The 24,021-nt window shown below is 42.3% G+C and overlaps 1 protein-coding gene across 1 annotated transcript in view; it reads right to left on the bottom strand.

Moving 5' to 3' along the window:
- Positions 1–24,021, bottom strand: part of GDA (guanine deaminase) — a 77,802-nt gene that overhangs the window by 38,947 nt on the left and 14,834 nt on the right. Inside the window, exons 2-7 of the mRNA XM_065406532.1 lie at positions 23,517–23,605; positions 21,551–21,722; positions 19,145–19,232; positions 7,425–7,530; positions 4,642–4,669; positions 2,539–2,646 (exon numbers count right to left, since the gene is read on the bottom strand). Of these exons, the coding sequence (XP_065262604.1) occupies positions 2,539–2,646; positions 4,642–4,669; positions 7,425–7,530; positions 19,145–19,232; positions 21,551–21,722; positions 23,517–23,605 (591 nt within the window). The remainder of the gene's footprint in view (positions 1–2,538; positions 2,647–4,641; positions 4,670–7,424; positions 7,531–19,144; positions 19,233–21,550; positions 21,723–23,516; positions 23,606–24,021) is intronic.

The raw sequence follows: 24,021 nt of genomic DNA, 5'->3' as shown, positions 1-24,021 counted from the left end.
ACAAATACTCTGGGTGGCCTAACAGTTAACTAGACTTGCAACTGTGATGCTGGCAGATCAGGTGTCAGCTCATGCCAAAGCCCCAAGCCTCAGTGAACACTGACAAATAGATAGCTGGAAACCAGTCTGGCTTACCTGTGTATTAGCATTGTTAAGATAAATATTAGAGTGGTAAGTATGTGTTTGGTGTCTAGGTCTTATGAATAGTGCAGGATGCTGCATGTATTAATCTCATTCATAACCTCTGTAGTACATGCTTTGCATTGTAAACGTCTGTAATTGTGTAACTCACTGAACAGGAAAGAAGCATTAGTTAGTGTAAAGTGCTGGTCATGCAGACAAGAGGGCCTTGGAAACCAAATGAGACATTGTAAGACATCACAATGTCAAATACTTTATTTGCCCTCCCCACTCATATGAAGAGGAATCAGGGGCCAACACTTGTTCTATCAGTTTGGACTGTGAGGAAAAGGGGATGAAAATCCCTGATAAGGAGAAACTGGATCTTTATGCTATCTGGAGTCTGAGGAGCAAAATTCCTTTAACCAGAGCCGTCCCTAGGGTTGCCATGCCAGCTCCTTTCAGCTGGCTAAATTCACAATCCCAGCAGCCGGACTCGAACTCTCAGCCTCCCTCCGGAAAGGTAAAGCAGCTGCATTTCCACTAGTTAGTTTTGCTTTCCTAGTGCCTGGCGGAGAGCAATACTTAGATAAAGACAAGCTGGCAAAAGCTTAGTTTGGACATAATGGAGGCACTGATAGTGTGTTAAGGGAAAGTGGGGGAAGTGATTTGTCCTTCCTATCCTTTCATTTAAAAAGTTTTCAATTTGGGGTGCTGCTGGATCCTCAATGACACCTGGAAGTACAGGTGGCACCAGGTCACTGGTGGTTGACAAATGTTAAAGCAGCACTTTGGACCAGTGGGATAAGGGGAGAGGTGCCAGACCAACACAGACTAGACCCAGATTCAGGGCATCACAAAGGACACCTTTGCCCCCATTAGTCTTCCTCTGATCTGCTGTGTACTCCTCTGGTGTGGCTGAGAATCTCGTCCACTCTGTACTGTCTCTGGAACATATGTTTCCAATATTTACAAATATCCCTTCTTGTAATGTTAAATAATGCAAACGTAGTTTGAGTGTAGTATCTAATTAAGACTATGTAACCAAAAAGTGTCTCCCAGCTTTAACACAGCTGTAAGCTTTAAAAAGCACTTTAATTCTAAATTGCAGTTACTTAATGACACAGTAAGATGCACTTCTCTTTTAACTATGCTAAATTAAGATGCTTTGAATACAAAGGCTCATTCTTTTCTGTGCTGAGATCTGTTTTGTGCAGGAGAAATGAGGAGCTGTTGGTTATAGTTCTCCAGGATGCTCTCACCTATGCCAGAGCTGGCACAGGCATATAGCAGCAACATTAAACAAACAACTGGTTATGGTCCCCAAAGACCATGCACCAGCTGGCATTGCTGAAGCACACAGTGATCCAGCTATGACCCCCCTGCCCACTCCCTGAGCTAGAGAGTGCAGGGGGCTAACAACTTCAGTGGAATTTAAAGACCGGCTCAAAGTTAAGTATGCAAATTAATTGTTTTGCTGAATTGGGCAGTATGACAGATATGCCAATATCCTGCAATATCTTTGGGAGATCTTATTGAATTAAGTTTACGTATCTTTGAAGTCCGTTGTGTTAAATGCAAAGGTGATGTATGTAAGGGCCTCACTGATCAATGGACTACACCAAACAATGTGGCAGACAAGAATGAACTTTTGGGAAAATGCATGTGAAGTGGATTTCCTGGGAAATATCTAGGGGGAAGTTAATGCAAATCCCCACCCCTGCCTCTGGTTATGCAAAATCCCAGCCCTGTGAAGCTATGCCCTGAAGAGAGAGAGACTGTCTGCTAATTACCTGTTCCCAGGGTCCCAAGCTCGAAGACCCAAACTGTATAAAGGAGTGACTCACACATTTATAGGTGTGCTCGTTCTGAGCTAACAGCTGAAAACCCCTTGGTGGGGTTTGAAGAACTGACCACTGGCCAGACCCTGTGTTGGAGAAGGGGGGTGATCTTCGGTAAGCTTATCAGGTTCATGTATTGTTTTAATATGTTTTCCTTGTAATGCTTTTACCTTAAGAATAAACGTGCTTGCTTAGAAAGGGCGATTGGTAACTTCTAACTGTGGGCAATTACACTGTATATAGCCTTGGAGGAGAAATCAAAGCAGGCCTGGTTAGGCAATCTGACTTGCTGGGGAATTCACAGAGTAGGCAGGGAACTGCACAGCCTGGTAAAACCTTAGTCAGGAGAGACAGAGACACATGTATCCACCCGAGACAGGTGAGATGAGGATCTGGGAGTCTAGTGTGGGTGTCCTTGCTGGGCTGTGAGGGGGAATACAGGTGTAGTTGCCCTGAACTATGACAGGCAATATCAGATAAACAGTGAAGCTTCTGAAACTGATTTCTCATTAATATTTCCTGCCCTGTGAGTTTTCTCCCAGTGCAAAAAGGTATTTAGAGAGCTCACAAATCCTACCTGCACATAGATGTCACGAGCCTTCGCAAAGTCACCAAGTCTACTCAGCAACTTCTCAGTGCAGGAAGGTCCAAAACGAGGCGTCACTATGGGTTGTACCTTTTGATACTGAAAATATTCAAATTGCATACTTGAGATTGCAAATAAGAATCTGTGCATCAGGGCCAAGAGTGCACTGACCCTCCAGCTTATATGATGATGAAAAAGGAGTGGGCTTTATTTTGTATTGTTTTCTTTTTCTACTGCATCCATTGCTCATATGAATGAATCTCTACACAGCAATTTTCTGATTTTTATTACAACCATTGTCACAGGAATAGAGAATCAAAGTTTTTTCAATAAGTCATTTTAGTAGACTATAAAGATTTTTCCATAAGCAACCTTCCCTGAAATCACTGAGATTTTAACTGGACTGGAAGAATATATTCATGTCCATTGTCAAAAGGCAGCTATGCATTGGCCAGTAAGGGGTGAATTAGGTAATTTAATAGGCTTTTCCCATCTCTGATTTCTATGATCCAGATTGTGCCACTAAGCGTATGTCCACACTGCAATAAAATATCCAGCGCACAGCCACTCAGGCTCATGAAGCTTGGGCTGTGGGGCTATAAAATAGTAGTGCAGACGTTTGGGCTCAGGTCGTGAGGTCTCAGAGCCCGGGCTCCAGCCCGAGCCAGAATGTCTACACTGCTATTTCTAGACATGCAGCTTAAGTCCCGCGAGTGCAAGTCAGCTGACCCAGGCTCTTGGACTTGGTGTCACAGGTTTTTTATCACCGTGTAGACAGGACTTAAGACACAGCTTAAGTAGGGGTTGATGCAGGCTGCAGGTAGTTCCAGGAAGCACTGGACTTCCTGTGCCTTCCTCTTGTTCCAGTTTCTCCACCCTATGCAGGTGCATTGGCTACAATCTGGCTCCTGGCTTCCATAGACAGGAAGATTAGTGAGATGACCAGACATATTAAGTAAGGAAGGCATTTGTGATCTATAGTATACAGGAGGCCAGACTACAATATGATCTACTGATCCCTTCTGGCCTTAAACTCTAGGCCTCTAAGATAACTATACTCAACAAAGTAGAATTAGCCGTTAAATTTAAGCATGGCATTTTGGGTTGAAGATTGCCAACAGAATAGAAAATAGCATAACATTCACAGGGGTCCGACGGGCAAGTGCCAGGCAACTACTGGTCTCTCTGATGGCCCTCACATGCCAGCCTGTCATTGTGCATGTGACACCACTAGAGAAGAGTGCCAGATGTTTTGGCCTGCAGTCTCTTCAACTCAGCTCCCAGCTGCAGTTTGAAAATCAGGTCACTTATTTAGGTAAGTAAATATGGATTTAGGTGCCTAACTTTAGGCATCAATCTTGAAATCTTGGCAACAAGTGTCATACAAATGAACCACTGAAAAAAGAAATTTAACAAGGAAAAGCCGTAACATTCCTTGACTATAGTAACAGTGCCATAAAATATATCTGCAGATTTTCGTTAGAATCTTCTTCACACATGTGACCGAATTTGCTGATCCAAAAAAATTATGTGGAAAAGGATTATTAACTGCAGTGTAAAGTTGTGGCACCATACTGCCGTTACCTTAAAAGGCAACTATTTTTTCTGAGTTAAACAAAGATTTCTCTTCGTAGCATGGTTTATAAACAGTGAAATGATTTATTAGCTTATTTCTTCCTATGACCATAGAATTGTTCTTTGTAGGAAGCTGAGCAGTTTTAAAGAAAATAAGTTATTTTTCAAAGTATAGTATTCTGCAGTGCTCTGACCAAACAATATTGAATGCATTGTGTCACACTGACATTTGCCAACTCAAACCCACAGCTCCCAAACAAGTTTGTACAGATTAAGGATTTAATTAGTCATTAAATCTATCTTTACTGATTTGTCACTAGGGTTAACAATTTTATTCATTCAAACTGGATTGTTTTCTTCCAAATCTTCATTTTATTTTCATAGAAAAAAGGGAATGCAAAAGTGAATATAAACAAAGGAGAAATGAATTTTAGCCATTTCATACAGCAAATAGGAAAAAAAGTACATGACAGTACAGAATGTGGGTTACGCTGCTGATAAAAAAGCAACTCTACTTACTTTCTTTTCTAGTAGTTCTTTAACAAACCTGAAGGGGGGGGAAAAGTAACCAGTATTATAAATTAAGAAATCTAGGAAAAATATTTACCTTAGTGTTTTATTAAGTGTTTCACATGTGAATCGGTTTTATGTAGAAAGTTGAAAACTGTAAGGGTCAGTTTCTGAGCTAGTGTAAATCAGCATAGATCTATTGAAGTCAGTGGAACGACACCAATTTTTACCAGCTGAGAATCCAGCCCTAAATATGCAGAAGTTTTATCACATGTAGTAATTAACCCCAGACATGTGGTAATTACTCTGTGTTCTCATTGGAAACCAAATACATGTTATACTAAATCAACAGAAAGCATGATTATATGCTATAGCAGCCCTATTAAAAAATACATCTTAATTTTGGCTGCACATGAATTTAAATCAGAGCATAGAATCTATTCTATTATTTAAAATCCTATTTTTAGAACATTGCAATATTTTATGCTTCATTTACAGTAGTTACATATATTGAGATTTAAACTGATAGACTCTCTATCCTTCATTCACTTAAAGTGCCCAGAGGGGTATCCTTTTATTTTCCAGCGAGCATTTATGTATGTTTTAGAGTATGCAATATTTACACATTTGAAAACACAATGTGGACTTGTTTGTTCCATTCAAAACTAAAGAGTAGAGCACAAGTGGCTCTACAAATATATTTTTTTTAAAAATGAGGTCAGGACATTAGAGATGAGCTAAAGCTGGCCCCCAAATCATACCATGTCCCCACATCTTGGAATGTGGGAGTATTCTGAGGGCCTGTGATGCAGGGAGACAAGATTCTAATGTTCCTGTAGGTGAGAGGGTCCTAGGGGCCCACCAGTGGGTGGCAGGGTGGGGGCAGGAAAGGTCCTTGGCGTCTAGAGGTTCACCGGCAACAGAGGTTCTTGCAAATCTTGGACAGTTCAGGGGTTTACACTGAAAACTGAAACCAATCAGTTTCATCTACTGTAGTTTCAGGTTTAAATACAGGTTTTTTTAAAATCTAGACTTTCCCACCTACTTTCCTCCCAGTCCTGCCCACTTACCACTTTCTCTCCACACTTTGGTACAAGATAAATGCAAGGTATTATATATCGCCTCCATATATATGATATAAACAGTTTGCTGTAAGTTATTGGAATCTATATGATAAATTATTGGACTATGTGATAAACCACATTTATTTCATTCTTTTGACTTCCTAACCTAACTATGCTCACGAATTTACCTCTAATATTCTAAAATTCTGAGCAGTTTTCAAATAGTGACCATATTTAAAAAAATTAAGTTGAACATGCTGAAAAACTTTCCTTTTTTAACAGAAAGGAAGAGTTTCTCCCACTTCATGGCTGAAGTCCATGTCACACAAAAGCAAACGTTCCAGGCTGGACACAGCTATCTTATCCATGAGAGTTGGAATTCCTCTTTTCCAAAATTATAGAGCATCCATTCTTATTATAGTCATGATACTGAATCTCAAACACATGACAGGAAAGCTGTTTTAGATCATTCTGATGTTTTAAACAAGTACCAGAACTGAAGGTCCTCTCTCTCTAATGCAGCAGTTCTCAACCCGTGGTTCAATTAGCACACAGCTGTGGCCCAGCTCAGCTGGGTGCTCAAGGCTGGCCCGCCTGGCAGGGTCTGGGTTCCTGGCTGCCCAGCGTGGTGGGGCCTGGGCTGCCCCGCTGCCCAGCATGGTGGGGTCGGGGTCAGGGTCAGGTCGGGGCTGCCAGCCCACTCCACGTGGTGGGAGTCCGGGGTTGAGGCTGCCGGCCGGCCCCGTGGGGTCGGGGGCCTGGGGAAGCTGCGGGGGTGGGGGTCCGGGGCGGTCAGCTGGCCCCATGTGGTGGAGTCTGGGATCTGGGGCGGGAAGCCCCCCAGCCCCACACAGTGGGGGTTGGGGGCCAGGCTGCCACTGACCTACCATTCAGCCCCTGCGGCCCAGGTAACACAGTGTGGGCTGCATATGCAGCTCATAATGATAAATAAGTTGAGAACCACTGCTCTAATGCTTGTACTGCTGGAGTTGGTACTAAGGAAACCTGGGTGAACAGCCAAGGGAAAAAAACATTAGTACAACACTAATAATCTTTAAACCTTTTTTTTTAAAAAAAACCCTCTTCTTTAAATATATGCCATTAAAAAAAATCCATGATAACTTGTAGTGGTAAAAAGATTTTACTAGCATTCACTTGGGATAACCTACATAAGTAATGTGGGAATTCCAAACTCACTCCATAAAATATTTAGATTGCCGTATGTTACCTTATCCTGTATTCCCAATACGGTCCTGATCCTGCAAACACTTAAGCATTTGTGTGACTACTCATATGAGTAAAATTACACATGTGCTCAAGTACTTGCAGGGTAGTGACCTCACAAAATGGCTCCCAGATCAGCATGCATCCATACACCAATCTGGTGCCCAGTCTAATTCATTGTTGTATCAGGTCCTTCATGTTAAACCTCAGCCTTTTCAGAAGAGTCATTAAAAGAAGCATGTGTACACTGTATGGACCAGATTCTTCTCCCATTTACACTGTTGTAAATTAGGAGAAATTCCACTGACGCAGATTTTGTTGCATTAGTGGAAAACTCATGAGAGGAGAATCAGACTTTTTTTTTTTTTTTTTTAAAGGATGAATAAAAATTACTTCCTACACTTTAAAGTTTTAGGCTTAATCATTAACTAGCCTTCCTGTCCTTTTTCACTTTTATTAAAAATACAATTTCTAAAAATAATACTATCAGTATAATCATTTTACCTTTCTGTCTCCTTGAGAGATTCATCAGTGGTTTCCTTGTATTCTGGAACAATTTCATTGATATCCATGCAAACTTTTCCAACAAACGCTCGCTGACCAAATTTATCTGTGAAATGTATAACAGAATAAAACTCAAAATTAGTTGTTTTCCAAACAAACTGCTAGCAAGACCTGCACTTAAAACCAGAGTAACAAATTCTGGCCCAGATAACTTCATTTAAGAGTGAACAGGGCAATGTTCTTTTCTTCATCTTTAGACTGAGACTTTTTAGCCCAAAAGGAAAATATTTTGAGAAAGTAATGAGCAACAGAGATTTAAATGGACACTCTGAACATTACCCTAGTACTCGCTACTGAAAACATTATAAATAAGGGCTAGATCGTGCCAGTTAAACATAGTCCAGAGTGCAAAACTGCTGAAGGAAGAGCACTGGCAGGCAAACTGCCTCCCAGAATTCTCCAACCACAGGGGGAGCATGCATGCCACCACACCCTTTTGTGGCATGCAGCCTGCTCCTTCCTGTGTGCCATCTGACTGCCCGGGTCAGTTGGAAGTCAGAGCCCACCTTCCTGTCCCTTTTGTGCAGTGCTTAATTTGTAATGAAAGAGATGCTCGGGCTCAAGCAATTTTTTTACATTAATAACTGGTGCAGCAAGCCCAGAGGGGACAGGGCTAGGAATCGCCAAGCCTAAAGGTGCCAGGGCTCAGCCCTGGCAAACATTAAGCACTGCTTTTTGGGCACTGTGCATCCATTAGGTATTGGGGAGGGACTGCAATTCTGCCTGGATCTTCCATGGACCACACCAGTGCTGCACAACCACTGCAGCACACCTCCAAAAGAGCTGGGCAGAATCTAGTCATTAGTGAACACACTGTTCCTGTCTTCATAGGCATGTGGCAATTCTCCAGAGGGCCATATTATTGGAGGTTAACGTATCCCCCATCCATATTACATATCATTTGAAAGCTTATTTTATGTACATTTAGAAGAGGTATAATGTGGAACTGTCCAGTGGTGCTGTAGGTGAGGTGAAACAATGGTACCCAGAATGAGAGCGTGTCACTTTTGCACAGTTCCAGAAACACTGCAGCATGACTACGACTGCAGTTTTTCTGTTTAAATTAAACAGCAGATTAAGGTGCTAAAATTATAGGTCAAAGCTACCAAATGACAATACATTAAAAGACCTTTTGGTGTTTTTGCATGGGCAAGCATTGGGTTTTTTGCCAGAAATGATTAAGTTGTTTGGCATCTGCAATATGCAATTTTGCAATATACTAGCACAGTGGTTCTCAACTTATTTATCATTGTGGTCCGCATATGGATCCTGGACCCCCACCGCGTGGGGCCAGCCGGCTGCCCCGGACCTCTGCCATGCAGCTGTCCCGGGGTTTGCAGGGCCAGGCGGCTGCCCCAGAGCTGGCGGGACCAGGCACCCACCCCTGACCTTGCAGGGCCGTCGGGAGCCCTGGACCCCCAACCCCACCAGCCAGCAGCCTTGACCCTGGACCCCCACCACGCAGGTCAGGCCGGCAGCCCCGACTGGACCCTGACCCCACCATGCCAGGCAGCGGGGCAGCCCGGACCCCACTGCGCCAGGCAGCGGGGCAGCCCGGACCCCACTGCGCCAGGCAGCGGGGCAGCCCGGACCCCACTGCGCCAGGCAGCCGGGAACCCAGACCCCACCATGCGGGCCGGCCTGTAGCACGCAGCTGAGCTGGGTCACACCTGTGTGCTAAATGGGCCAAATGCAGCCCGCAGGTTGAGACCGCTGTATTAGCATGAAATGTTTTCACATCGCATATTCTTAATTGTCAAAGTACCTCACAGTGATTATAATAGTTTTTTTATATTTTCAATTGATATTTTCTGACCAGATCAGTCTCATACTGAAGGTTGTGTACCTGTAGCAGTAGATTGCACGCCCATACTTTGTACTGCATAGTGGGTAGATATAGATGTATGTGAATTACTAATGCAATGCTTCCATTTGTAAGCTTTTGTACATACAATGTAGCATCTAGTCTGCCTGGTAGAAGGTTTTAAATTGTAATTGCCTGTGCATACAGGACTAGCCTTTGAAATATTCTAAAAAAATTAGCTTTTTAGTTCAATGACACTTATGCACAGTTTACTATTAGTATTAGAGATGACAATACACAGCTTCAATCAAAGTGCTCACTAATCAAAAATGGGCATTTTGATACTGACATAAAAACATAAGCATGGCCATACTGGGTCAAACTAATGGTCCATCTACCCAGTATCCTGTCTTCCGACACTGTCAAATATCAGACACTTTAGAGGGAATGAATAGAATGGAGCAATTATCAAGTGATCCACATACCCTGTCATCCAGTCCCAGCATCTGGCAGTCAGAGGCTTAGGAATGCTGAGAGCATGGAGTTGCATCTCTGACCATTGTGGCTAATAGCTACTGATGTACCGTATCTAAATCTTTTTTGAATACAGTTATAGTTTTGGCCTTCACAACATCCTCCGGCAATGAGCTCCACAGGTTGACTGTGCATTGTGTGAAGAAGTATTTCCTTTTGTTTGTTTTAAACCTGCTGTTAATTTCATTAGGTGATCCCTGGTTCCTGTGTTATGTGAAAGGGTAAATAATGCTTCCTTATTCACTTTCTCCACATCATTCATGATTTTATAGACCTCTGTCATATCCCCTCTTAGTCATCTCTTTCCCAAGCTGAACAGTGCCAGTCTTTTTCATCTCTCCACATACCAAAGCTGTTCCATAGCCCTAATCGTTTTTGTTGCCCTTCTTCGTAACTTTTCAATTTCTAATATATCTTTTTTTGAGATGGGCTGACCAGAACTGCACACAGTATTTAAGATGTGGGCATAACATGGATTTATATAGTGGCATTATGATATTTTCTGCCTTATCATCTATCCCTTCCCTAATGGTTCCTAATGTTAGCTTTTTTGACTGTTAACTGCACATTGAGCAGCTGTTTTCAGAGAACTATCCATAATGATTTCAAGATCTTTCTTCAGTGGTAACAGCTAATTTTGATCCAATTATGTATGTATAGTTGTGATTATGTTTTCCAATGTGCATTACTTTGCATTTATCAACACTTAATTTTAAGTGGCGGGGGGGGGGGGGGCGGGATAGCTCAGTGGTTTGAGCATTGGCCTGCTAAACCCAGGGTTGTGAGTTCAATCCTTGAAGGGGCCACTTAGGGATCTGGGGCAAATATCAGTACTTGGTCCTGCTAGTGAAGGCAGGGGGCTGGACTCGATGACCTTTCAAGGTCCCTTCCAGTTCTAGGAGATAGGATATCTCCATTAATTAAAAAAAATAATAATTCAATTCAATTCATCTGCCATTTTGTTGCCCAGTCACTCAGTGTAGTGAGATCCCTTTGTAGTCTGCTTTGGATTTAACTATCTTGAGTAATTTTGTATCATTTGCAATTTTTGCCACCTCACTGTTTACCTTTTTTTCCCAGATCATTTATGAATATGTTGAGCAGCACTGGTCCCATTACAGACCCCTGGGGGACACCACTATTTACCTCTCTCCATTCTGAAAACTGACTATTTATTCCTATCCTTTTGGTTCTTGTCTTTTAACTAGTTTCTGATCCAGAAAAAGATCTTCCCTCTTATCCCTTGACAGCTTAGGCTAGGTCTACACTACCCGCCTGAATCGGCGGGTAGAAATCGACCTCTCGGGGATCGAATTATCGCGTCTCGTCGGGACGCGACAATCGATCCCTGAATCGACGCTCTTACTCCACCAGCGGAGGTGGGAGTAAGCGCCGTCGACGGGAAGCCGCGGAGGTTGATGTTGCCACCGCCCTTACAGGGGGGTAAGTCAGCTGCGATACGTCGAATTCAGCTACGCTATTCGCGTAGCTGAATTTGCGTATCTTAAATCGACCCCCCCCCCCCCCTGTAGTGAAGACGTAGCCTTAGTTTGCTTAAGAGCCTTTGGTGATGGACCTTGTCAAAGGCTTTCTGAAAGTCCAAGTACACTGGATCACCCTTGCCCACATGTTTTTGACCCTCTCAAAGAATTCTAGTCGATTGGTGAGGCATGATTTTCCCTTTACAAAAGCCATGCTGACTCTTCACCAACAAATCATGTTTACTGATGTCTGATAATTCTGTTCTTTATTATGGTTTCAACTAATTTGCCTAGTACTGAAATTAGGTTTACTTGCCTGTAATTGCCAGGATCACCTCTGGAGCCTTTTTTTAAAAATTGGCGTCATATTAAGGATCCTCCAGTCATCTGGCATGGAAGCCAATTTAAATGATAGGTTACACACCACAGTTAATAGTTATGCAATTTCATATTTGAGTTCTGTAGCGAGGAAGTGTGGCCTTCCTCACAGGCAGAAGTGGAGGGATGCCGCAAGCCATCTGGTGGGTGGAACCAGGAGGGCCACGCCCTGCACGCTAGAAACAGAGGGGGGGACGGGAAGGGGAAATATAAAAGGCCAGCCCAGCAACTCATTCCGAAGGGAGCTGCCGAAGGAGACACGTGCTTCTTTCCCGCTGCTGGAGTCGGAAGCCAGGGAGAACCGCTGCTGGCATGAGGACCAGCTTGAGCTTCCAGAGAGCCCTGTCACCCCCAATGCTGAGGAGCTGCTACCACTTGGCAGAATATCTTGAGGAGACTGATGGGGAAAATAGGAAGCAGCCCAGGGGAGCCACACTACCATCTGGCTATGGTGACGCTGGAAACACGCTCATCATGTTGCGGGTGGATTCCCCGCTGACCCAGTTGCAGACCATTCTGCCACTGTTAGGGCCTTGGGCTAGGATGCGGTGCAGTTGGGTGGGCCCGCATCCCCCCTGCCACCCCACCCCTAGGGTTGCAGTACTCCCCCCTCCTTAGCCCACGAGGCCTGCGCTCCTTGGGAATACCTACTTGAGCCCCATTGACTGTGTTTGGCGCTCACTCCTGCCGGAGCCCTGCTTAAAGGCGGGGTGAATAAACTGCTACAGCTCTGCCTGACTGCAGACCAAAGCCCAGCCTGTTTATAGCCCTGCCCTTCTTGAAGGCCAGAGCCCCTTGAAAACCACTAATTCCCCCCTTTTTTTCTTTGCTTGGAAAAGACTCTAGCAGACTAAGGAGGAGGTGTGGCCTCCCTCAGAGGCAGAAGCGGAGGGACAACCATGCCAGCTTACAAGTTCCTTCAGAACTCTTGGGTAAATACCGTCTGTTTATAGTGACTTATTACTGTAAAACAATTTGTTCCAAAAAATCTTCTATTGACACCTCAGTCTGGGACAATTTCTCAGATTTGTCACCTAAAAAGAATGGCTCTGTTGTGGGAATCTCCTTCACAGCCTCTGCAGTAAAGACTGATGCAAAGAATTCATTTAGCTTCTCCTCAAAAGCACTGTCTTCCTTGAGTGTTTCTTTAGCACCTCAATCATCCAATGGCCACAATGATTGTTTGGCAGGCTTCCTGCTTCTGCTGTACTTAAAAGTGTTTTTGCTGTTCGTTTTTTAATCTTTGCCTAGTTGCTGTTCAAATTCTTTTTTGGCTTGTCTAATTACCCCTTTTACACTTGACTTGCCAGAGTTTATGCTCCTTTTTCTATTTCCTCAGTAGAATTTGACTTCCAATTTTTAAAGGATGCCTTTTTGCCTCTAGCTGCCTCTTTTACCCATAGTGGCATTGTTTTGGTCCTCTATTTTTTAATTTAATTCGAGCCTCTATTATGGTATTTTTTAAAAGGCTTCCATGCAGCTTGCAGGTATTTCACTCTTGTGACTGTTCCTTTTAATTTCCATTGAACTAGCTTCCTCATTTTGGTGTAGTTCCCCTTTCTGAAATTAAATGCTATCGTGGAAGGTTTGTTTGGTTTTTCCCCCCTCCTCAATAAGGATGTTAAATTTAATTATTTTATGGTCACCTGTTACTGAGCCGTTCAGCTATATTCACCTCTGAACCAGATCCTGTGCTCCACGTAGGACTAAATCAAGAATTGCCTCTCCCCTTGTGTGTTCCATGATTATTGCTCCAAGAAGCAGTCTTTAATGGGGTCTAGAAACTTTGTCTCTGCATCCCATCTTGAGGTGACATGTGCCCAGTCAATATAAAGTTAGTTGAAATCTCCCTTATTATTGAGTTTTCTATTTTTATAGCCACTCTAATCTCCCAGAGCATTTCACCATCGCTATCCTGGTCAGATGGTCTGCAGTATATTTCTACTACTATATTCCTATTATTCAAGCTTGGGATTTCTAACCATAGAAATTCTATGGTATAATTTGATTCATATAGATCTAATTTGTATCTAATTTAGCAATGGTGGTGATAATGCTAACAATATACTTTGGGAATTCTACCTCTACAAGGGAATTACAGTATATGAAGACACACATAAGGGATACAAGCCCCTTAAAAGCATAGAGCAAAGAGAAAAGACCCCCCATAAACTCTGAAAAATGTGTTGTTTGTCAAGAAAATCAAAAGAATGAAAAACCGTCAAAAGCCACCAGTGCTGGACAGAATTCTGACAGCAGAAACCAGGAGACATGAATTGTATTGGCAGCTACTGAATGAGTTTTCTAGTTTAGATGCTGCATCACCAAGACTCTGTCACAGGGGCTGCTTTCAGAAATACATAAGCAACTCGTATTTGGCACATGTCAGAATTGAACCCAGGGGGTGGGGGGAAACAGACTCTGAATCTGATCAGAGAGCATCATGTTTATCTGCTTCTATAGCCACCAGAGCAAGCCTGTCCTCCAGCGATTGATCCTGTTGCATTGTTTGCTTGAGGAAAAACAGACAAACTCCATACAATTGAAACAGTTGAGAGAGCAATCTAAGGGAGGCAGCACTTCAAAAATGATGACATATTCTGCAGAATATCTGTGGAAGACTCGTTTGCTAAGGATGCAGTTTATAACTCAACGTGCTTTTCTTCCTACTTAAGTAAAATGAATCTTAAAGCAAAATCATCTAATTACACAGCAACAATAGTCCTCTTATGGCATTGAATTTATCAGCTAATGGGAGAGATGTACATAAGATCACTGTCTAACTACAAGGTGATTCTTCTGTCTATGCTGCTACAAAGATATAAAGCCCTACTTCCCTCAGACAACAGTAACTCAGTGAAAACTGCAGAGGGAGACAGCGCCAGACAGGATCAGAGGCCTGGTCTACACTAACCCCCCAATTCGAACTAAGGTACGCAACTTCAGCTACGTGAATAACGTAGCTGAAGTCGACGTACCTTAGTTCGAACTTACCGCGGTCCAGACGCGGCAGGCAGGCTCCCCCGTCGACTCCGCGTACTGCTCTCGACTAGCAGGAGTACCGCAGTCGACGGTGAGCACTTCTGGGTTCGATTTATCGCGTCCAGACAAGACGCGATAAATCGAACCCGGAAGTTCGATTGCCAGCCACCGAACTACCGCGTAAGTGTAGCCAAGCCCTAAGTTTGTATATAAGAAATACCAGGTGACTGGTAGATGCCCTGTGCCTCCATGGAAAAAGTTTCTAAACATGGCATCCAACAAGCAGTCACTTGTAAAATTCCTCTGTGAATATTTAGTTCAAAAATGCACCCGAGAGTGTAGGAGCACACCCAACAAAAACACTTCTTTGCTGGAGGCTTTTCCAATGGTGAAATAGCAAAGTCCATCACCAGTAGAAGTGCTGAAGAAGCCCAAGACTTGTACAGCACTCAACGGGCAGTGGACACAAGGATGCTTCTGCATACTATATGTGCCAATATGGCTTTTGGGTCTCATGGTGTCAAAGGAACCATAGTGATTATTAGGTCACCTGACAGATGTTTTATTCCTTCCAGATCACTACTTTCCAAAAATGGAACACATAGATAACGTGTGTATTGAACCAGGCACCATTACCAGCACAATTGACAAGCATCACTTCATACTTGTGCATGTAATTTGTGACACACTCACTCCTGACTTCTACAACAGACTTCCTGCAGTACACTTCTTTGTCATCCCTATTTGGTATTGGGGGAGGAGGGGAATTGTGTTTAATGTCAAAATGAAAGGAGCTCACTGCTTCTGAGATCTTGCCAAATTGGGACAGAGTGATGGACAAGCTGCAATTGCTGTAGCAAGGAAGTAGGTAGTAGTGCTGTATGACAAGAGCGAGAAAGAAAAGGAGATCCACAGTGACCTGAAATGCTAGCGCTTCAATCTAGCTGCTGAAAAGGACAAGTCACTGGCCAAACTCCCACCACATGAGGACAAACACGTATCTTGGCAAACAAAGATTTGGATGTCTTTGCACACAGGCAAACCAGATATTGGGTCACCAACACAACATGAATAGAAAAAATTTAGATTGTGAACTACTTTCTATATTCTTCTAAGGCCCAATGATCTTTGAGCCTCTATAAGACCTTATTTGTGCCTTTACCAGTGGGGCCTGCTGCACAGTCAACCACGTCTGGAGTCTGAACAATCCTCCCTGCATAGAACTGTGTACTTGCCATGTCAATGAAGACTGTGGTAACCCACACGCTCTCGCAAGAGATCATAATGATGAACAAGATTATGATAATGATGACTAGAAATGTACCTAGTGCTATTACGCTTAAGTGATACCTGTACATTATTGACCAAATTGGTGCTATCTGCTATTCATCTATGATGTCACTTAAAAATGAATAGCCAAATATGGTAGCCACAATTCTTTTTGCAGCCATGATCACTATTAAAGCAGCTCTTGTTCAAATCCCAACCAAAATGGCCCTTCCTAACCGTTCAAAAACTCACTACTTCCATGAGGCAGATGGCACTCTAAGGGCTTGTTGACACTTGAAATGCTACAGCAACACAGCTGCACCACTATACCGCCTCACTGTAGACACTACCTACGCTGAGGGGAGAACCCTTCCCCTCAAAGTAATCCATCTCCCAAAGAGGCGGTAGCTAGGTTGACAGAATTCTTCCATCAACGTCACGCCATCTACACTCAGGGTTAGATCAGCTTACCTATGCCACTCAGGGGTGTGGATTTTTCATGTCCCTGACTGACATAGTAAAGTCAACTTAATTGTCTAGTGTAGATCAGGCCTAAGTCAGCAAAATCATCTTGGTCTCCCATTGGTCTGTTCCCATTCAGTCTTTGCCTATTTAGACCCTCATTCAGGAAAGGATTTAAGCATGTGCTTAAGTCCATCCCTATTCAGCACAGCACTTAATCACAGACTAAACTTCAGGCAGCTGCTTAAGTCCCATTGAAGTGAATGGAAGGTAATCATGTGCCTAAATATAGCATGTGCTTAAATGCTGTGTTGAATAGGGATGGCCTGCTCTCTGCTGAATTAGGGCCTTAGATTGTAAACTCTTAGAAGCAGAAGACATGTCTCTGTGTGTCTTGTACAGCACTGAAAACAGTGTTGGTGCTTATCAAGTAATAATGAGATCAAGCAGACCCTCTACATCTTTGTCATTTTGAGCACTTATGTTTTCACAGAGTAATACCATACAAATCCTATATTTGGTTTAATATATAGTTTGTCTATGACATAAAAGTAAATGCAGAATCTACATTCTCAAACATGGCAGTATTTAATCATCTCTGAAAAGGTCAGCCATGACAGGGCACAGGACTTGTTACATACTGTGAGGCATTTTCAATTAAAAATGAAATGAGAGAATTCATAACTGGGTTGAAGTCTATAGCCCCTTTATAATATATAGGCATAAGGTCCAGGGGCACTCAAACTTAAGATACCACACAATAATGAATAATCAGATAAGATTGTGGGCCACATGAGTCTCTTGCGTTACTCCACTGACTTATCTTTTATATTGCTCCTGGAAAATTATATTAGTCCTTTAATCAAGGCCAAATAGCAATGAGAAAAGGAAGTTGGACATTCATATGCAAAAATGAGCATGCAATTGTGTGCTGATATTTGCATGTGCAATTACCATAAATGCACATATAAACAGGGCATTTGTACAGATGATTCGCCAGTTAGGGCCTGATTCAGCAAAGTTTAACATATATGGTTTCACACTTGGTTACAAAAATTTTGTTGGCTCACATTATTTTGTTCCATTTGCATGAGATCTCTACTATATAATTAGGAAAGGAGATATATGCAAAATTAATAGTAATGGCCTCTTTCAGTCATTCCACTAGGAGCATGTTGGTCATGGTCACAAAAGTTCACATGCTTAATGTTCCTAGGTGTTGAGGAAAGAGCCAAGAGTATATTCCACATTTATTGCATGCAAACTATATCAGAACAAATCCATCATACTGTCTAAAGTGTTCAATTCAAATAAGTCATTACTCTGATTTGTTTTTATTTGGAACTGAGGCCGAATTTGGTCCTTATGAAAACAGAAGACTAACAACATCGGAGGACTTGCACATGTCAGTTGAACATTTGGGACGCAGTAATTGTATGGGCAAGTGCTATACAAAAGTGTCCGCCCAAAGACATTTCAGTCCTGGACCTTAAAAGCACAGAGAATCAATTCTACATTTGATTTGAACATTCATATAACATTTGCAAATGCAAACCAGCTTAGATTTTGTTTGCATGTGCAAAAGCACACATTACAAAAACAAGGAAGTAAAATATTTATTCACAGACCATTGGAATCTGTAAACTTTTATTCCAATAACTGCAGTCAGGCAAATACTTCTCCTTTGCCCCAGCTGAGGTTTCCCCAACACTAGGCATCCTGGTGGCAGACATATGCACTGACCAGTATCTCCTGTGCATGGGAGCTCCTTAGCCAAGAGGCATGCGTCTCCACTGGACTCTCCAGGCCAGTTCACCAAGAGACAAAACTGACCCTTCTCACTTGGTGGAGGAGGGAGTGAAGATCCCAACAAAGCCCCTCTCCCTGCTAAGCCAAGGGAAAGAACCAAGATCCTGCCTCAGCTCCCCTTCCCCAGGCCTACTTGCAGGGGAGGGGAAAATCCCCAACCATTCAAAAATAATGAGTACAGCCTAAGCCCCTCCACGAGATTGGGTTACAAATATTGACTAGCTTTAAAACAATGAGACTTAAATAAACAAATATTGGGTTCTTTTTTTCTGTCTTCAGGTTTCTTAGCCTTCAGGGTTCATTCGCTTCAAGTTTTCTCCACAAGCAGCAGGGCTAGAAACGTACTTTTTAAAAATGAAAGCTGAGATTCTCACAAAATTCACTTGATTCCAGAAACTGAGGATTTAATAAAGATTCCAAGTTCTCCCAAGCCTTGCAATAACATAGTGGGAGTTGACAACATTGCTTTCCCTGTGGATTGGAGAGAAGATCTTGGTGCAGGTCCCTCTCTCCAGACTTGAGGGGTGAGTGAAAATCTTGGCACTGACCCCACCCCAGTGCCTGAATGGGGTAGGGAGCAAAGATATTGACTATTTCTCCTGCCATTTAGGCATAGGATCTTCCAGTACCCAAGCAGCAACAGAGCAGGAGCAGCACAGCCACATAAAGAGATGAGTGATGTAACGTACCAGTTGATTTGGGAGCTGCAATTGTTTATTGGGACATGGGGTGGCAGTGGTGGTAATTGATGGAGCAGAGGGTAAATGGGAGTGAATGAGTGGGAGAGGGATTGAACAATTGAGCGAGGATAGTTGGATTTCAGGGAGAGAATAAATAGAGGGGCAGATTCTCAACTGGTGTAAATCAGCATAGCTCCATTGATTTGAACAAACTATTATTTCAGCTGAAATCTCTCTTAAAACTCACTCTTATGTTCTTACCTATAATTTCAGCAAGTAGCAAAGAAGCAGCTGTGTGAATTGTTGCAAAGTAGCATGCTGTAGTCGTGCCATTCTTTAGCGTTCTTCTCTATAAAAAGAATTCAGTTTTGAGCTGTATGAAAACTGTGTCACATTGCCAAAATGACAAAACATGCAATCAGTGGTTTTAATCTGCAAGATGGCTCTACGGAATTTTGCACTGACTGGGACTGAAAGAGAAGTGAGGAGTGAAAAAATACCAATTTTATAGCAGATTCTTAATGTATTTAATGGGAAAACTATGACAGATATGGGCTGATATACAGTAACTCCTCACTTAAAGTCATCCCGGTTAACGTTGTTACGTTGCTGATCAATTAGGGAACATGCTCGTTTAAAGTTGCGCAATAATCCCTTATAACGTTGTTTGGCAGCCGCCTGCTTTGTCCACCATTTGCAGAAAGAGCAGCCCATTGCAGCTGGTTGGTGGGGGCTTGGAACCAGGGTGGACCGGCAGCTCTCCTATCAGCTCCCTGCTGTGGCAGCCGCCCAGCAGGCTATCAATTGCCAGCAGTTCAACTGTCCCACCCCCCCCCCCCCCTCTGCCTTGGAGCTGCTCCCGGGAGCCTCCGACTTTCTGTGCCGGGGGCGGAACGAGGGGGGCTAATGTCAGGGTGTCCCCCTCCCCCCTGCTCCTGCCCCCCCCTTACCCTATCTCCATAGAGCCGGGGGGTGGGGAGAGAGTGACACGACCGGGCTCAAGACGGAGGCAGCAGCTGCTGTCTCAACTTGCTGATCTACTTAAAAAGGCAATGTACTTAGAGTGGGGTCAGCGTACTTAAAGGGGCAATGCGCATCTCTCTCTCACACACACACAGGGGGTGTGTCTCTCTCTTGTCTGCCATGCTGTCTCCCCTCCCTCCATTTGTGCTGCCTTGTAGAGTGTGAGGCTACATTAACAACGTGTTAACCCTTGAGGGCTCAGCCGAGTGCTAGTTCATCATTCAGCACTAAGGCATTCCCTGGGAAATATTCCACCCTCTGACTCCACCACCTCAGCCAAGATTCACAATCATCATTGCTGTGTACAGTATTACATTGTTTGTTTAAAACTTATACTGTGTATACATATATATAATATAGTCTTTTGTCTGGTGAAAAAAAATTCCCTGGAATCTACCCCTCCCATTTACATTAATTCTTATGGGGAAATTGGATTCGCTTAACATTGTTTCACTTAAAGTCGCATTTTTCAGGAACATAACTACAATGTTAAGAGAGGAGTTACTGTACTTATTAGTTCAAAACTGTAATAGTTCCCTTCATCCCACAGCATATCCTTTGGATTCATGTCCTCCCTCGATGGTGAACTGCTAGGAGATAGGAGACTATCAACATCTGCTTCAGGGAGTGGGCATCTCTTAAGAAAGCTGCTGTGAGGCCTCTACTCAAGAAAGCAACGTGTGATGCTGACAATACACTATCTAATCTTTCATGTTTGGGTAAGATCATAGAGAAACTGTATCTAGGTATAATCTCCCTGAAGTAGATGTTGATAGTCTTCTTCGGCTTGGGGTTGTGCAGCAGTCACTGGCTTTACTTGTGTTGATTGCATTTTTAAATGTTGGCAAAGGTGCCTGGAGCCTAGGATAGGTGATATATATGTTAATTGCTGCCTATCATGTGATGAAATGAGTTCTGATGTAAGCAACTAGGCAAAAAGACATATATTCATTATGGATAATTTGAATTAATTTATACTTAGTCTTAACTGAGAATTTCCCAACTATTTCATATTCTTTTTATGGACTTTTACAACTGTTGAAGTAGGAACTATTTTGGTGATGCACATTATATAAAGGCCTATCTAGATTCTTATATTGGTCCCCATCACATAAGTATCTTAATTTTTAGCAAAGTACACATTTAATGTAAAATACATTCTGTAATAAAGGCGATGCATCATAGATTAAATGCTGTTTCACTGAGAAACACATATTGATAAAGTCCATAAAGCTGGTATTTTCAAGTAACAGACTTGTGCAATAAGTTACTTTTTCATTCATATTACAATTTCAATGGAACTACATCGTAGTTATTATACTTGTACTAGATTGCTAAACTTGAACCAGCTTTGCAAATCACTAAAACCCTAAAAAAGAGAAGCTAAGAATACCTTGAACTTCGCTGGGTTCACACAGACCTAATCACACTCCTAGACATCAGAATTAGAAAGATAATCTTGGTTTACAATCTTGAACAATGACAATATTCCCAATTTATTTAGTTCCTATTTTTCATAATATAAATTTTAATATAGTTCCTTAATTTTTTTTGAGTTGTACTGTCACCTTCTGAAAGCTGATATAGTTCATTAATGTGCACTTTACCTTATAATAGTACGCAGAAGACATTTGCTGTACTTACTACAACTCTGGTGTATACTTCTTCAGCAAAATCATTATCTTTGTATTTGGCTTCTGTTGGAAATGTATATGTGTTTAACCATTCCAAAAGAGGTAGGTCTACTCTTGTTCCAGCAAATGCATACTGAGGTGCATGGATATGTGTATCAACCATTCCTGGCATGAAGAATTCACTGTTTAAAAAAAAAAAAATCATAGTAGTTTGGATTTTTAAATAATTGCTCTTAAAGAATAACTTATGTTTTTGTTTTGTACAACATGCTTGTGTGATGGCCCCCAGCATGAATGGTCTGCGGGGTTTGAACCCCAGATCTTCAGCATCCAAAGTACAGACTTCTACTAAGGAAGTACATCCTTTTACTGTGTGCAGCATCAGGCACTCTAGGACACTGCCTTGTGCAGGGGCGGCTCTATGTTTTTTGCCGCCCCAAGCACGGCAGTCAGGCGGCCTTCGGCGGCATGCCTGCAGGAGGTCCACTGGTAACGCAGATTCGGCGGCATGCCTGCGGGAGGTCCACCGGTCCCGCGCATTCGGCGTACCCGCCGCCGATACCGCGGGACCAGCGGACCTCCCGCAGGCATGCCGCCAAAGGCCCCCTGACTGCCGCCCTCATGGCAACCAGCAGGCCGCCCCTCGCGGCTTGCCGTCCCAGGCACACGCTTGCTGCGCTGGTGCCTGGAGCCGCCCCTGGCCTTGTGTCACCACAACTACCCCTCTGAGTGGACTTCCAGCACCAGAAGCCCTGGGTCATGGGCTCCATCAGGAATTAAAAGTAAATATGTCAAATATTTTTAAAATAGTAGAAAATAATAATTTTCCCCTCTTGTAGTATCACAAAACTCTTATTCTCATACTCTGAAGTTATTTTCTTGGAAACTAATTTCTATGGCTATAAATATTTCTTCCAAATGTGATGAGATCTCTAAAAAAATGCATTTGGCAACGAAGCTGAGTGAATCGTCCATAATAATGTATTTGCTGAATTTTTTCTGATTATGAAATATCATAAACCATGAATTCTGACTTATTTGTTCAACATTATTCACAAATTTCTTCATGAATTTTCTGCATTGTTAATTAAGAACATTTTATACTCAAACTTTTGAAATTTGCTCTGTGTTAATTTGTTCCATAAGTCACATGCTACAGTTTCTGCCCCGATTGGGTGACATATGTAACTAACCTACACAGCATGTATTTTGAATATTACAATTAAGTATACAACTCAAAATTCACATTTGCCAAATATTCAAGCATTTTTGTTTCAAATTTGCTTTTCATTACTATTTTGATAATAAATATTGACAATTTGAATGTTCTCAAAGCACAAACGCAAGAATTGCAAGTATGGTTGAATCAAAATTCATTTTTGAATTTGGATGAATATTGGCAGAATTTTGTTTGTATGTTTTATTTGCTCAACTGTTCAATAGTGTGAAATGTACAAATGTGTCATATTTTGAAATCTATACCTCAGTCTTATCAGACAGGTAGCTAACACAAACAGACATCATGCTAACTGACAGCTGAGCCAGAATTTTAAAGTGAAGTGCTACCCCCACTTATTAACTCTGCTGTGTTTTCCACCAGGATCAACTGGCACAGCCTGCTGCCAACAAAATGGACAACAGAATGTAAATTTACACTACTAAAAAAGATAGAGAATATTGTTTACAGTTATGCAAAAAGCATAGGTTATTTGTCAAGCCTAAATATGGCTTTACAATCTGAGAGTTATGAATCAGTTACCACAATTCACTCATTGCTAAACTCCCAACTCAAGGAATGACAAAAGCGTATTCACTGCCCACATTTAGGGCCCAATCCAAAATGCCTTGCATAGGCAAAACCACAAAGGACAGAATGGAGTCTGGATCCATAAGTGCAAATACATATGTAATACTTCAGCCATCCAGGGAACAAATTGAAACTAAAATGACTAAATGAACTTAAATACAATACCTACTGACTACTAAGCTCTCTTATATCAGATGCTTTGAAGCCCCACTTCTTAGCTAGTTGCTCTTGCTGATCTGCTTGCTCCAAAAACACAATCTAAAGGAGAAAAACAAAATAGTTAAATGTTTTAATATTGCATTTAAATATATACACAACATTAACATCACATGATGACAAAACAGTAATCATTTTACAACATCTGATTTTAAGTGCATATTTCTTTACAGCAGAAATGTGCTTGTATTAAAACATCTGTTCTACCTGATTTCCCAGGTCTGACTTTGAAATGCCTACTCATGGTCCACTAAGCAAACCAACCCACCTTGTACCTGCAACTTCTTATGGGAAGTGAATCCAGGCACTATCTACACTCAATAACAAGTCCATCACTATGGCCTGGTCTACACTACAAGTTTAGGTCGACTTTAGCAGCGTTAAATCGAATTAAGCCTGGACACGTCCACATGACGAAGCCCTTTCTTTCGACTTAAATGGCCCTTTAAACCGGTTTC

The sequence above is a fragment of the Emys orbicularis genome, chromosome 6, assembly GCF_028017835.1.
Source record: "Emys orbicularis isolate rEmyOrb1 chromosome 6, rEmyOrb1.hap1, whole genome shotgun sequence".
Lineage (NCBI taxonomy): Eukaryota > Metazoa > Chordata > Testudines > Emydidae > Emys > Emys orbicularis.
This window is presented reverse-complemented; position numbering and strand designations above follow the sequence as displayed.